Below are 16,778 nucleotides of genomic sequence, written 5' to 3'. Positions count from 1 at the left end.
TCGGGCTTAACGGCAAGGTGGTTAAATGAGTCACAATGGCTCACTATTGATATGATTGAGAAACAGCTGGGAAAAATTAGGGTTGACAAAGCAACAGGACCTGATGGATTATATATACGTGTCCTCAAAGAGCTTAGCTAGGTTATTTTAAAGCCATTATTTCTTATTTTTAGAGACTCTTTAGTCACTGGCAAGGTACTGATGGGTTGGGGTAGGGCCAATGTGGTTCCTATCTTCAAAAAGGGAGCATTACCAGGTACCCGTAACTACAAACTAGTTAATTTAAAATTCAGAGGTAAAAAAGTCCTAGAGAGTTTGATAAAGAACCACATAGAGGAGTTTCTGCTAGAAGATAATAGTATAAGTGATAGTTAGTATGGCTTCAAGAAAGACAAAAGTTGTAAACAAATTTACTCTTTTTTTGTGAGGAAGTAAGTAAACAGGTAGACAGTGGAATAGCAGTTGATATAGTGTACTTAGACTTTGCTAAAGCATTTGACACTGTACCCCACAGACGGTTAATAAGCAAGTTAGGGTCAATTGGTTTAGAAAAGTCAATCTGTAAATGGATAGAGAACTGGCTTAAAGACCGCATCCAGAGAGTTGTAATTATTGATTCATACTCTGAATGGTCTAAGGTCATTAGTGGTGTATCCCAGGGTTGGTTCAGTGTTGGGACCTTTCCTGTTTAACATCTTAACATCTATAAATGAAATAGAGTTTGGCATTAAAAGTACCATTTCTGTGTTTGAAAATGACACCAAACTATGTAATGGAATTAAGTCCATACAGGATGTCTATAATCTACAAGCAGATCTGGATGTACTGTTTGATTGGGCAGCCAAGTGGCAAATGACATTTAATACAGAAAAATGTAAAATTTTGCACTTGGGAGCTAACAACATGCATGCTTCATACTGTCTAGGAGGAATACATTTGTGGGAATAAGAAATGTAAAAGGATCTGGGGGTTCTGGTAGATCATAGACTTAATAACAGCATGCAATGCCAAGCTGCAATATCTAAAGCTAGTAAAGTACTTTCTTGCATTAAAAGAGGAATAGACTGCAGAGATGGAGACATAACCCTGCCCCTGTACAAAGCATTGGTCAGACCACATCTGGAATATGCAGTCCAGTTTTGGGAACCAGTTCACAAAAAGGACATTGTGGAATTGAAAAGAGTGCAGAGAAGGGCAACTAAAATAATAAAAGGAATGGAGGAGCTCAGCTATGAGGTGAGATTAGCTGAACTAGATCTTTTCTCCCTTGAGAAGAGACATTTAAGGGGGATATGATCACCTTGCATAAATATATAAATGGTCCATATAGAGAACTCTCTTCCCCATTTTCACTTTGAGATCATTACAAAGAACAAGAGGGCACTCTTTGCGTCTGGAGGAAAAGAAGTTTAAGCTCCAGATAAGGAAGGGATTCTTCACTGTAAGGTCTGTGAAAATGTGGAATAGGATCCCTTAGGAAGTAGTTTCAGCAACTACTATAGATTGCTTTAAGAAAAAGCTGGATGTGATTCTAGAACCACAGAATATAACTGGTTAATAAAGGATTTAAAGTACAGATAACAGTGACTGTTGATCCAGGGAACATCCGATTGCCCCATGGAATCAGGAAGGAATTTTTCCCCTGTTGAATCAAATTGTACCGGGGTTTTTATTGCTTTCCTCTGGCTCAACTATGTCTTTATATCTGGTATATGTTTATTTCCCTAGTAGTTGACTTGATCGACTTATGTCGTTTTTCAACCTTACCTTACTATGTAACTATGAAGGTGAGCTCCTTTGCACAGCACTGCACAGTACACACTATCACAGCAGGAAGGTACCACTCGTCAGCACGTATGGTGTACTGTACTGACGAGAGACAACTTCCTTCTATGTATGTACTGTATTAGCAGGCTTCCTATTGAGAATGAATGGGCAGTTCACCACCTGCCACTCTCACAGTTACCTCCAGTGCAATGTGGTGGACGGGCAGCAGTATTTTATTTGAAAACGTTTAGGTATTTACTGTGCATGCGCAACAAGGTAAAAATTACTAATATGTTGAGACAAACATATGTCCTAATTGCATTTAATAAAATAATGTACCTGTTCCGACTTACATACAAGTTCAACCTAAGAACAAACCTACAGTTCCTGTCTCGTATGTAACCCTGGGACTACCTGTATATAGGATTTTTTAGGAGGTGGAAATCCAACAAATATTGCATGGTAAAGGGGATCTTCAATATTTCATTTGTTTTTTATTTTGCAGAAAAAAATTTGATAATTATACTAATAAATCCAGCAAGCAGATGTTTTATTCTTAACGTTACTCACGTTTTGTGTATCACATGTGTATAAAACATATTCTTTTAGCAACAGTAGTTTAATTTTTAATGTACAATAACATGCAGTGACACTTGGGAAATGCTTTTATAGTCAGTGTCCAAATTTTCTGGGCTGTGAGGCAGCATCCTTCTATTAACTCAATAAAACATTATCCTTGTGCAATTACTTGTTATCTCAGGTAACAAATTGCAAATTGACAGTTCTCTTAGATGAAAGTATTTATGCTCTTGCGTTGTACTCCTCTGATCATCAATCTATTCACTAATATTAAATATAAAAGATTATTTTTAGAAGACACTTTTGAAGATAAGAACTAAAAAAAAAAGATAAGACATGTAAAGCATATTCACTGCGTTCATCTGTCCTCATCTTCCACAGTAACTCTCAGAAAGTATCTAATGGTTATTTAATCTACTTTTCATCAAAGCACTGATGCATGGGAGTCTCATATTTTAAGTGTGCCTACTGCCTACAGCTGCAGCAGAGTTCATGTCAGGACCCAGGAGACAGCATGACAATTATTACACTTCAGATTTTCATTCAAAATCAAAGTCTATAAAATTATAAAAAGTGTTAGATTTCGGAATGGCACCTTTCCTACAGGAGCCTGTCCGGTTCAAATGAAACTTTTTATTACTTTATTATTTTCTTTCAAAGAAAAACTGAAAAAGGTTATTATCGATAGATCCCGCAGCAAATTTAAATGACTGTAGCCTATTGAGAGGTGCCATATTTTGGATATTTTTGCACTTTGTGAAGTAGAAATTTTAACATGTATGATTAACTGACCAAGGGCCATGAATTAATTCCTCCAGCCTAGTATGTAACAAAAATCACACAATGATCCACTTAAATATTGTCTTTACCTAAAGAGTATACATGAGGGTCTTCAAAGAAACCTCTTTCTGAATATGCAAGTTTCCTGGTTGGCATAGTGTTTCAGCGGCTTTAGTATTTTGAAAAAAAAAAATAAAAAAAAAAATATATATATATATATATATATATATACTTTTTTTCAATTACTGTTTGTTAGCCTATAATAAAACACATTACACAAAGCATATGTTATTTAAAACAATTACCCAGACATTATATGGCTTTAAGGCCTTGAATATTTAGGTTAACAAATTAGCCCTACTGCTATAGGCATTGAGAAACAGCAAATAATAAACCTTGGGGGAAAAAAGGTTAGTCTACCTACACTTTTGACTTTTGAGTTAAGGGAACACTAGCAATATCTTCTATATCCAGATGTCCCTTTTGGTGGTAGCTGCAGTTCGACGAGCAGGAACATTTGGCACACAAGGTCTGTTTTTTTTTTTTAACTTTTCATACATAAGGCAAATTGTTAGCCCTACAACAGCAAGATATTTTCTGCAAATAATACAACTTTCAGTATGTTTAGCGTTATCTTTTTCTAGATCATCTTTTCTAAACCATGGCTTTTATGTGGGACTGCAGTGTACTTTCAGATTCACATTCATATGGACACATACACATACAGTATTGTAGAACAGGAGCATTAAACACATTGAGAATATAGTGACTTTTGTACCTTAATAGAAATCTTTCAACAGTTTACTGGCCATGAAATAATATCATCGGTCTCAGATATAATGATTTTAGCCGGGTTGCCCTGGGACCTGAAGACTATTTCCTTGGTTTCTCTGGGATAAAAAGGTTAAGGAGATTACACAGAGTCTTCAAAGTAATTTTTTACATCTTGGACCTGGAGGAAAAAAAACTCCACTAAGAAAAAAAAGAATCTCTTTCCTAAAAAAATTTGCCTGAAAATGTACACAATTGCTTGTTGTAACTATCTATTCTTGCTTACTGAAAATTGAGTAGTTGTTTGTTAATAAATAAAACATTAAATATGTGAGTACATTCACCAGCCTAACACACTATCATCCCCCTCCTTGCACATCAGCAACATCAGATTTAGCTTGTATACTTTGTTTTCTGTGTATGGAGTACTTGTGCACTTCTCCCTGCTAATTGACTGCTACAGAAGGGGAAAGCTATGTCTTGGGTCAGAGGCTACTTACTATGAGAATACCCATCACAAAAACACCATGTATAGAACAGAGAACAGTGAAAGACAGTAAAAGAAAAAAAATTATGTTTTCGTAATGCCGATGACAGGAGCATCACATGACGCAGATAATCAGGTTGGGAGTCTTCTGCATACGGATTGCCTCCTCCTGTTTTCCATACATTTCTTCTTCCCCATATGCACTTTTTGGTAATAATTAATATTAAAAACTATTTTAAAATGCTAGAAACAACCTATATTTTAAAAGGTTGATCAAATGCCATAAAATACTGCTGAGACATTGCATGCGCCCTTTTGTAACCTAAAAACTTATAGCCTAAATACATTATTCATTATAGAATGGCCATAATGCTTTTTGGTATCATTTTTTCACAAATACCTAACATATGAAATTTAACATTACAGTTTAGAAAAACGGAGAAACTTAAGATTGGAAATACCTAAACTCCAATGCACCATAGATTTTCTGAATCAGTGCCCATCTATGTCCTTTTGCTTTTATATAACATGTACAATGACATGAATATGTGCATAAACATTTAATTCCAAAGGTTTGGTTTACATAGCCCACCACAGTGATTAGCCAAATGAAATCATGAACCACAGAAGAAGACAGTCAATATGTCTAATAGTTTTGGATACTGCAGATCTATTTGCCCAAGTAGCTCTATATGGGACAAACCCAATGATATGCAAGGTGGATAGGTAAGTATTTATTCCTTACTGTTTTTTATACAAAAATGTGGGCATATTTTATTCATTTTGCATCATGTAAAGGTGATTAAAAGCATGTGGCTTTGCTCAAGCCACTAAGCAAGAAGAAAAAAATGTTGTCTGATACTCAGAAACAACCAAGGTGACTGAAAAATATTTACAAAGAGGGAACACATTTCTGCAACAAAGAAATATTCTTGTCAATGCTAAGAAACATTTTACCAGGTCATTTAGTTTGTGAATGCTTCCATGCCAGGAAATCCTGCAAATGGTTCTCTACACTCAATTACCAGTCTATATATCTAAAGTGAGAGGGTTGGGATGGCAGCTTTTAATGGGCTGCAAAGCACTGTTCTGCTTGATGCACAGATGAATATATCACAAACGATGAGCTTTCCATCACTGAGAAAGCCATGCTGCTTCCTCTATTGTGGCAGCACATAAAGTCATAAAAGCTTGGGAAATATGAAGTTTAATACAGCTTTTTCAAGCATCAAGGATGATCTATTTGCCTCCCCTGATAAATAATAACGGGAAAGGAACTGCCAGATTATGCAGTATTGTGTACAAGTACATTAACTTATCATTATGGTAAACATCCTATAAAGTTTCATTTTTGCATCTAACAGTAGTTTTATGGAAATGGTGAAAAAGTCACAGCATAGAGAAAAAGGACGTTAATGTAGTAAGGTCTCAATGGGCACCTCCATCCCAAGGGTCTTACCATTCGTCATGTAGAAAAACCACAGCTATCCAAAGTGTGAGTATATTAGCTTGTCAAATGCTGTTCTTCAACCCTTCTTAAACAGAACAAATCATTTAAAGAGTGAAAAGCATTGCCTGACATACAGGTTGTAAAAGACCTTAAAACCTATTCACACAGGTGCTTAGTGTTAGCCTGTGCCCTGTCCTGTTTGCCATGTAGATTGACAAGCATGCTGATGACATCCAGAAATAAAATTTTTGGCATTGCTGTGAACAGAACTGAGCATGAATAGATCAAAAGGACAGTATAGCATCTCATGTACATTTCATAACATAATCCATTTACTTATGCTGTTTTTCCTGGTCAGTACAAACATATATCTTGATGAAGCTGGTGGTGACTGACGAAATGTGTCATAAATTAAGTGTGTATTGTACTGCCTTCTGGTCTTTTAAAGAGCTGCCTTTATGTAACACCTCCATATAAGTTTTAATTTAACTTTTTATTTAATTTATTACTTCGGGAGCCTCTGTTCAATTGTAGGGTTGTGATTCTAATACCCTTGTGGGTCATATACCCTTCCCCTCCTCCCTCCTCCCAGATATTAGGAGACATGACCATCATCATCCCTTGATGTGAACACCTTAAATATATTCATGGCTAAAAAGTTCTTTACTCTTTTCCTGATCCTGAGTCATTGTACTTAGCATAATATATATCATCTCTTGGGCACACCACAAGGTATTATATAACAAAAAAAGTACTTCCCTTTTTGAACATATCAGTTTCCTAAATATAGATTAGGTGAACCCCTATTCGCCTGTGGAAGCCTATCGGCAAAACGTGTCAGGATCAGAGACAGCAGTACCATTTGTGATCACTAATAAGTAGTGTTGGTCGAATAGCTCACTATTCGATTCGGCAGCTATTCGCTCGAATATAGCAAATAAATTCGGGTGGTCGAATGTCAAAGTCGAACACCATTAAAGTCAATGGGAGGAAATGGGAGGAAAAATTTCAGCAATGTGTAGAGCTTCTACAGCCTCCAAACAGATGTAAAAAGATACATTATAAAAGGATAGATAAAAAGATACATTATAAAAAGATACATAACACTATTACATACCCCTGTACTTCACAGGAAGATTAAAGAGCACCTGTCAAATCAATTTTAGGCTAAAGCTAGGTACACACTTCCAATAATTATTGTTGGAAAATGAACGATTACGACCGATCAACGATTATGCACGATTATACTTGAACAATCACATTGTGCACAATTCTGTACATGCTGTAACAATATGATCGTTCATATATAATCCACCAACAGTGTCCACACACTAGATACAATCGTTTGAACGATGCAGGGAGGGACATGTAAAGGAGAAAGTGTACCGCAGAAACGTGCACAATCACTGAACGACACGATACTGTACACACGATAGATAGTGAAAAATCGTCGGCCAATCAGATCCACCGTGGCGGTCGTTCATTTCCAACGACAATCCTCGTTCGTCGGCATCCTTGGTCACTTTTTTTTGGCCAATCGGTTGTTCATCAGTCGTTCGTCAGTCGTTTCTAACGATAATTATTGGACGTGTGTATGCAGCTTTAGTCTACACGGACTGATTCCCCAGCGTTTAACCTGAGGTTTTTTAAAGCCCATGTTTGAAGTCCCCATGCATTCCCATGGGCTAATCTACACCAGGACGTTTCCTTCAGGCACGTTTTTGAGCGTTATCTTAAACGTTGCTTGCAACAATTAAAAAATTAAAACGGTGGATAAACACGGGAAATTGCTTCCATTGAACTCAATGGAGGCTTTTCCAAGCGTTAGCTTTTATGAAAGCTTCCACTAAAAACAATGGGGGCTTTTATAAACATTTTTAGCAGGACTTTGTAATCTGGAAGCCCCCTTTAATAAGGAGACTCCCAGATCTCCACCGCCCCACCCTGGGGAATGAGTACAGGGGTACATAAATCCCCTTACTCATTCCCTGAAAGGTTTAAAATATTAAGTAAAAAATAGGTCAAGGCTTTAATGTTAAATTATTTTATTAATGTGTGTGAGTTTGTGTAATTAAACTTTTTTTTTTTACAGGTTATCCCAATGACAGGAGGATTTCCAGGGTTGCAATGAACAGAGCCCTGGAAATCCTCCTGACAGTGAGGGATTGGAGGGCACTAGGGGTTAAATGAGGACAAGCCTCTCCATTCACCCCTAGTGCTCCGGCTGAGGTTTTACATCTCAGCCATTCAGCACTAGATATGTATGGGGAGACTTGTGCCCATTCATCCCTAGTGCTCTGGGATTGGCTGAGAAATAGGAAATCCTGATGACAGCTCAAGCATCATCAGGATTTCCCTTTCCCCAGCCAATAAGGGAGCAGAGCAATCCGCTGAGCTTTACCATGCTGACAGCTCTGCTCCAGCAGAGCTGTTTTTTTCTTTTTCTCGAATTTTTGCTGTCGAATCCCGAATTTTTGCTGTGTTTTTCGGGTCGGGTCTATCCGAATTCGAACAGCCATATTCGGGTCGAATATAGGGACAACCCGAATTTATGCATTTTCTTATATTTTATCTTATATAATGTATACATTTTTAGGCTTATTTATGAAACACAAAACAAAGACAAATCTGATCTGTCAAAAGTAGCCAAAGCTAAAAAGCTTTATAGAAACTGATTTAGGGTTGGCAAATATTCTCCTAGTGTTCAGCACACATCAGCACCAAGAGGTTTCACAACTAAAATTGTTTACAGTCTCTACTTCCAATCTAGCATTCCAGGACACTAGACTTAGGAGATTGTATTGGTATTGCCCACATTTGTTACCTGGAAACTTTGATATCAGCCTATATGATCATCAGAATTATGGTATGTTCCAAAATAATAGAAAACCTCAAAAAGCACCACTGCCCTGTGTTTGCACTATGAATGCCAGTATAAGGGGAAAATGTGCAGCATATTTGCTCTTTTAGGAATAAGGGTCACATTTTTTTAAACAAATAAACATACTCACTCCTAAATGTTGAACCTTTGTAAAACACTAACGTTTACTAAACCACCACTTCAGCTTGGTGAATGTGCCAATTTAAAATGTGCATAGTGGATCCATTATATATTGGGTCCTATTGGAAAACAGATGCTGACCTAATTCACTGAATATTATTTGACCCAGTACCAAAAAATGTGCTTAGTACAGGTAGGTCCTGAGTTAAGGATATCCGACATATGGACGACTCCTAGCTTTGGTCCGGCTTCCCTGCTTGCTTGATAAGAGGGGAGGGGGCGGTTCGCATGACATGCAGAAGTCTTTTGCTGTTCTGCAACCTGTTGTAATACTTTAATGACCTAGACCAGGGGTGTCAAACCCAAATACACAGAAGGCCAAAATTAAAAACTTAGACAGAGTCGCAGGCCAAACTTGAAGTTTATTGAAAAAATTGAGGAAGTTTTTCCTTCTCATTAGATATAAAACCTTTTCACATAGAAACAAGGAGGTTTTGCTTAACATTCAATCTGGAACAAGCCTATAATAGAGAAATAACACCGCTACTACAATTCCCTGCGTATTTTAAAAAAAGTCCAATGTGGGGCCATGCACTAGTGATGCTGGAAATTGTAGTAGCTGCGCTATTTCAATGCAGCAGTGGACCAGCTGCAATTCATATTTAGGGGAAAGAGTTTGACACCCCTGACCTAGACAAACCCTGCTGTTGTTTCTTTTTGCATATCAAAGCACAGCTTGCTCCAGAAGTTAAAATTGTGTAGGCTCCTTAAAGTATTTTTTTTTTGCTTTGTTTGTGAATAACTCATATTTTATACAATAACTGACACCACGCTGCCTAATAATATGTTGAGACAAACATCTGTCCTAATTGCATTTATTAAAATGATGTAACATTTCCAACTTACATACAGATTTAACATAAGAACAAACCTACAGTCACTATCTCAAATGTAACCCGGGGACCTGTAATTAGGTTAAATGGAAACCTTGCAAAACCTGTGGATAAATATGTTTTAATGTCACCACATCTGCATCGGTTTAGGTTGCAGGATCATGTATTTTGTATATGTTTTAACCAATGTTTTTTCAAAAGAATCTGGCCGGACATATGCATTATGATCCTCTGATTACACTTTAAACCTAATGCCATTATTATCAGTTTATAGCTAAACATACATTCTGAAATCCAGATAAAAGATATTTGTTTATAAAAATCACTAGATGGCGACATTCTTTGTACAATGTTTCCAACATCTACCAAACTGGTTGTAATTCAGAATGAAGTTTAACTTCCCTTTAGAGGCCATCAAATACCTTGGCTGGAAGTCAATAACTCCCAAGAAGAGTTTTGTTGTATCCAGGTCACTAAAGGAATTATAAAACTCATAAACAAACAACTACTGGATGAAGAAACAGTGTAACAGGACACCAGGATCAGTACCCACAAGTGTTGGAATCCATCAGTGAGACGCTCATGCTTTTTGGAACCAAAATTGAAAGAGATTAAAAATCTATTGCTAAACAAATAATCTTAAAGTTTTCATTATAATTTGATGAGGGAGAAATTCATTGTACACCTGATAATATGTTATGCTGTTCACAAGCCAGAAGAGGAAACAGTTTATAAATGCAAAATGTAATTCCCGATGGGAGCTTAGTACTTTGGAATTAATAACAAAGGCTACACTAATAGTATGACAAGGAAAAAAAAAGATATTCATGTATATCGGTAATCAAAGCATTTTCTAATTCTGGAAGCAGTGTGAATCAAGTCCTCAGAGGTTTGCTATCATTTTATTGCATATACAATTAGGGGTCATTATCAACTACTAAGTCAAATATTAGCATTTAATATTAACCTATATACACTTGGGGGTAAATTTCACTTAAAAAAAACTGTACAGGAGATAAAACAATGTGGTTTACAGTTATTATTTTAGAAAAAAATAAAAGGCTTACTGCCCTGTGTAATTATATTTTTTATTCTGGTTTTCAAATTGTGACTGAGGATAAATTAAATTCCATTGGTTTTGCCAACTACATGCATATTAATACAATCAACATAGAATATTATCTTAAAATATAGCAATTTTTAAATTCAAGGATCTTGAAGATTTCATAGAAGGTACCTAATAAAACACTGTTAAAGAGATTACATGAACTAGGAAATTTTAAAGAGTACATAGAGCCCATTTCAAAATATTGTCACCAATATTTAATAAAACAGCATTAAAAGGGCAAATCGATTCAAGTTCAGCCTACCTCTTAATTAGCCTATGGTCACGTCCCAAAGTTATAACCACAAAGAAAGGAGAACCTGAGGGTTAGCTCAGTAAGGGGACTTTAGGGCCACCATTCCTTAACTCAACAAATTTGTATCAAAAAACTATAGGTTTATTGGATTTATTATAAAAACATTTCAATGCGTTTCACGGATAACTTCGCTTCTTCAGGAAAGAAGGGTGTAGAAAGAGGATAGAAATATCTTAGTCCTGCAGCAAAAACAGCCTCACCTGGAACAAGTAGGGACTGGCAAAAGCAGCAGCATCTTAGAACTTTATTTCTATCAGTAAAGATTGGTTGTCATGTTCACAGTGAACCCAGTACTTTTTCTTCTTATTTAACTTCTTTAACACTTTTTCACAGTCCACAATGGACTCTAGGTTTTTTGTTCAATGTTTCCCACTGAGAGTAGCCGGGTCTCCGGAGGGAGGTTAAGGTCAGTGTATTCCTCTAATAAATCATGTCCTGCTGCTGCCTCTACCGAGTTAAAAGTGGCATCCCCACATGGGATGCATTAAAATAAAGAGCATTAAAAGGGCCTAAAAGTTAAATCTGCATACTGTATAAATTGACCCTTTGGGTCTGGTTTATCAACGCTCTCCAAGATTTGAGAAGATAGATTATCATGGGGGAACACATGGGTGCTCCAGTGAACTTAGAATGGATCTGGCCCAGGATTGGAAACATTTGCTATTAAACTCCCTTAATTTTCTGCTATAAAGAAGCAGATAAATCAAATGACAGATAAAGACTGGTTATTAGCTTTGTTGCATGCCAAACCCAGAAAAAAGAAAGAACACACTCTCTAAATATTAAGGTGACAATTTCAAAATGTCAGAAAGTCCTGTAAATAGATATTAATAGGTAATAGATATAGACTTAGCCTACCTACAATAAATAAATGGACATTCCACACCATGACAAAACACTTTATCAAGATCTTTGTATACAAAGAAAAAATACAGTAAAGCTAACTAAGGTAGTAAAAAATTGCAGATGGAGCCAAGCAAAATGTCAAAGCATGTAGTAGAAAAAATGAAGTTATAATTTCCTCTATTGATATTATCATATGTAAATACAACCTCTTTTCTTTGAAGGTCATTGAAGCTTTCTTTCTAGTCATTGGCTGCAGCACACTATTTCTCTCTGTTTTGTGCTATTATAAAGTTCCCCTAACTTTAGCACATGAGAATTTATGGAGCAGAGGAAAGACATAAAACTAAAGCTGTTACTCAGACATGAACGAAAAAATGAAACAACAGGCAGATATTTTGTTCATTCACTTCCTATTGTAGTCACTACTTCTTTCACTTACTGTACTGGTAATGGTTTAGATATGTCCTTAGCATTTAAATTGCCACATTCTCCAATAGTCGACAGTCTAGGTAACTATACGTTATACAAAAAAGGTTGTGGTGAAAATAAAAAAAAAAGATGGCGTATAAGCTATTACAATTTTATATATATTATATATTTGGGCTTTCAAGGAAGTGTTGTGAGTCTGTTCAGAATCTTTTGAAAGAAGGCTATGGATTTGCCTATTGACTTGACTCATGAAGTTTGTAAAACAGTATAATACTGCAGCTGTTAGCACTTTGACCTTTTAGCACTTGAGGTCCTCAGTTGTCATTGTGCTGTGCTGGATTTGTGGTGTGTTCCTGCACCTTTAAGGAAGAATTGATGAATCTAATAATCCCTATACATGTTCTCATGAAGTTTAGAGTTAGGGACCGCACTTTACAGAGAATGTCTTGATGAGGCAGCATGGCTTCCACATATATTTGAAAGTTTATGCATCTAAAACCTCTGTTTTAAACATACATAGCAAAAACATTTATTTGCTAACTGGCTGGTAAATGTGCTGGAAATCCTTTGATTTTTATTGTGTTAAAAAATTTCTTTCTATGTGCTCCTGCCTTGGAAACTAGTTATAGACTGTATGGAGCAGTTGCCATTTTGTTTTTTTTGTTTTTCTCTTGGATTTAGTTTTAAACAGTACATTACTTTCCAAACATATGAGTAGACTAGTTGCATTTTGACTGTCTGCATTCTTATGTTACCAAAATAGAGAAATTAAAATGTAAACCTTAGTAGGGCAGTTCCTAATGTATCCCATACTATGCACCCTATGCACCCTACACATTGTTTGTATAATTGTTTGATTTTCCTAAATTTTAACAAAAACAAGGCCTAATTGAATATACATTATATAAAATTATAAATGCATATTTTTCATCTAACAGATCATATCTAAGGGAAATGTGCCCTAAGAGCGTCTTTTTGCTCAGTGTTTTTTAATTTTCTTTTCTGATCACCATCAATAAACCAATAGACTTTTTAATGCATTGAAAACCAAGGGAATGGATGCAGCAAGATCACTTCCATTATTTTTTCTGTGACTAGTATAAAACATGTATAGTCCCCTGGTTCTTTAAATGACACAAAGTATTCATGTGGTATGCTAGCAGTGAGAGCTTGTGGATATTTCTCTATGAATCAGCAGAGACATATCAATCTGTTCAAATTTGTTTTTTACTTTGAGGTGAACAGACGCTGGGGGTCATGTAACCAGCATGTGTTCACCTCAAATAAAAACGCTGCCTTATCTGAACAGATTGGTGTGCCTCCCTCGATGATCACTAAATACACTGGCCGCTGAAAATTAGATCACTGATACATAATCAAGAATCATGGGCACCTTGATGTAAGCAGACACATTTTAACCTCTAGTATTCGTTTCTAGGTACAGAAAATGCCACAATAAAGCACATGAAACCAAAATGCCTAAAATGTGTCTGTAGGTTTTATCACCTAAAAATTCTAAAACAGTTAACTGTTAGCAGAAATAGGGCCTAACAGTAACATATTACATCAAAATACTTAAAAAATATTACAGAATAGAAAATATAGTATGGGGAGGGGTCTCTGCTAGCGAGATTTATGATTTATGATTACCGTCTAAACGTCAATGCAAATCCAATATTTTAAGATATCCATGCTACAGAGACCAGGGGGAAATCTTACAATAAGGACATCTGTTTTTGAGATAGAGACTTCTTTTTTTTACTTTGGAGAGATTTCGTCTTCCTTCCTGTTGTCAACCAGACAAAATTTGACATTAACCAGACATGATTTCATAAATGGCACTTTAATGACAGAAATTGACTTAAGGTTTTATCCTTCTACGGTTCTATGCCTACTCATCCTGCAGTATTTTGCTTTATATATATAGTATGTTACACAAACAAAATGAAGAGTTGTATAAAACCCATGCACCTACTTGGGTCTGATAACACTGAATCCGTTTTCGGCAGGAACTGGTCACACCGCACACCATGGTAGCCCTCCTTGCACCTGCAAAACAACAAAATGTTTTGTGATAAGAGATCACTTTCCCTCTGTATGCCGGCAAACAATTTTAAGTAAAATACGTTTGTTGGATTTTCTTTAGATTACACATTTTTCCTGTGGCTTCTATCCACTAACATTGAAGTGGTCTGCTAGTCCTTTCTGAATAATCATTTGTAGACTTTTCCCATATCATAGGCTAGAGGAAGAGAAATGTCTTCTTCTTTATTTGTATGGTCAACTTGATTCTTAAACTTAAAAAAGTTATAGAGTTTTACATACATAACTGGCAGGAAAACAACAATGACAATTAAACAATCTAAATATTTACATATCTAATCTAATAATTAAAAGTAATCTATAACAAATGTTATTTACCATAATAAATGTTATCTAAGTAAGACAGTCAGCAATATAAAAAAATGACTGAAAAACCATGATCCCAAGGAAGGTAACCCATAGTTATTGGGAAGAAACTCAAGGCTAGGAAACAAATAAGTTCAGAGAAACATAAATTATGTTAATCTTTAGACCATAGAAGAGCCAACACAAATAAAGGAAAACAATCTGCAGGTTTACTAATAAATCATGCTTCAAAGGCAGAAAAAAAAACATTCACACAAGTCCTAAAGCAATTTAGATTTTTAATAAGAAAACCAGCACTGCTTACAAGTTTTTTGCCAGACAGTCTTAATTCACTAGGTAAATAAGCGGCACCAGATGCACTTAATATATAATATTATACCTAATAACGAAGTACGAGTATACTATTCCATTATTAGGCTACTTACATCACAGCGGCTGGGGGATCTTACTTTATAATCACTTGCAGTGGTAAAAATAGAATTCTTGGCAAGATAATTATGGTTTAGACACCCAGCTGTTTACTATATACACCTTCTTTATTGTGATCTTATTGGTGTTTTACATTTTTTATTGTCATTGGACAGAAAACTTTGTTTTGTTATATACTTGTTTGCCATTCTTTTACACAAATTTTTTTTTCATAAAACCTAAATCTGCTTGGGGGCATCCAGTGTTCCTGAATAGTTTGGTCTTAACCTCTTGTTAGCAATCACTTAACTTGCGGCACACAAATAACAATGTGTTGTTAGGTAATAAAATGCAATGAATTTGTTGTGACATTTGAAGATGAATTGAAGAGGACTAAATGTCAGTTCTTCATTAGAGTAGTTTCTGGTATTTGCTTTGTTTTGCATTCATTCACAATATTAATATAAGTATTAACCTTTAAAGTAATTTGGTTTTTATCTGATTCCAGCGCATGGCAATGCTGCAGTAGAAAATGTTTTAATACCGCTCATTTGGACAATGCACTAAAATCTAATAACTGGTGTGGACTACCATAAACACTTTGGGTTTATTCTTACCACTACTTGACAAAATTGGCATTCGTAGGTCAAATTGTACACATCTTATCAAAATAAATTCTTACAAACATTTCATTCCACCAGACTATAGCTAGAAAAACATGTTGCATTTGAGTGTATATATGTTGTTTACTGATTGAATAAGGGAAATGAAATTGCCTCTGCTAGAGAGTACCCATTACGATTTTCTGAGCAATTCAAATTCAAACACTGTCTGTTATTAAACCCTATAAAGTAATTATTCTCATCATGCAGCATAGATTAAACAATTATTAATGACAGTTATTTTAGGGAAAACATAACCATTCATTTTTCTCAGGTAGGCTAATAGTTTGAACACACTAAAATGGTTACTTACAAACTGCAAAAAATGCAGACACATAGGGAATTAGTTGCACAAATTTGCTATTTATTCTCTGCATTGTATGTGTGAAAAACTCCCCTGCTGGCATTTTACATGGTAATTTGCTGGCCTGTTGGCAGGGAGAGAACAGTATTTGTAAAGCATTACTTTAGCCGTTTGATATGCTAATGTTATTAGTTAAATATCATGGCATGTTCCGCTTCTATCTAGATTTTAAGCATACAAACTAATAGAGTCCAGCCAAACTGTTAGAAAATTAAGTAGACGTTAAAAACCCAGGCAGAGAATAACTATTACAATTTGGTACCCTCTATACCTGCTATCTAGATGATTCACCCTGGAAAGTGTTTCAGAGACACGTTTTGCAGAGTGGACATTTATACTGCAGATAGCTTGAAAAAAACTTGTGTTACATTATGACATAAAGAAAGCTCTATTTTCTTCATGACAATGATAACATTCTTAGAGACTTTATTAGGTGCAAGTTCAACAAAATGTACAAATTAGGCTGTCATTCTCTAGTTTATCTTTGTCCAGTAATGCCATTGACTGTAAT

The 16,778-nt window shown here is 35.7% G+C and overlaps 1 protein-coding gene across 2 annotated transcripts in view; it reads right to left on the bottom strand.

Annotated features, from left to right (window-relative positions):
* The window catches only part of NRG3 (neuregulin 3), a 432,966-nt gene that overhangs the window by 92,371 nt on the left and 323,817 nt on the right, over positions 1-16,778 (bottom strand). For both annotated transcript variants that reach the window (XM_072423133.1, XM_072423132.1), the window contains exon 3: positions 14,400-14,473. In XM_072423133.1, the coding sequence (XP_072279234.1) occupies positions 14,400-14,473 (74 nt within the window). The remainder of the gene's footprint in view (positions 1-14,399; positions 14,474-16,778) is intronic.

The sequence above is a fragment of the Pyxicephalus adspersus genome, chromosome 10 (genome assembly GCF_032062135.1).
Source record: "Pyxicephalus adspersus chromosome 10, UCB_Pads_2.0, whole genome shotgun sequence".
In the NCBI taxonomy this organism is placed as follows: Eukaryota; Metazoa; Chordata; class Amphibia; order Anura; family Pyxicephalidae; genus Pyxicephalus; species Pyxicephalus adspersus.
This window is presented reverse-complemented; position numbering and strand designations above follow the sequence as displayed.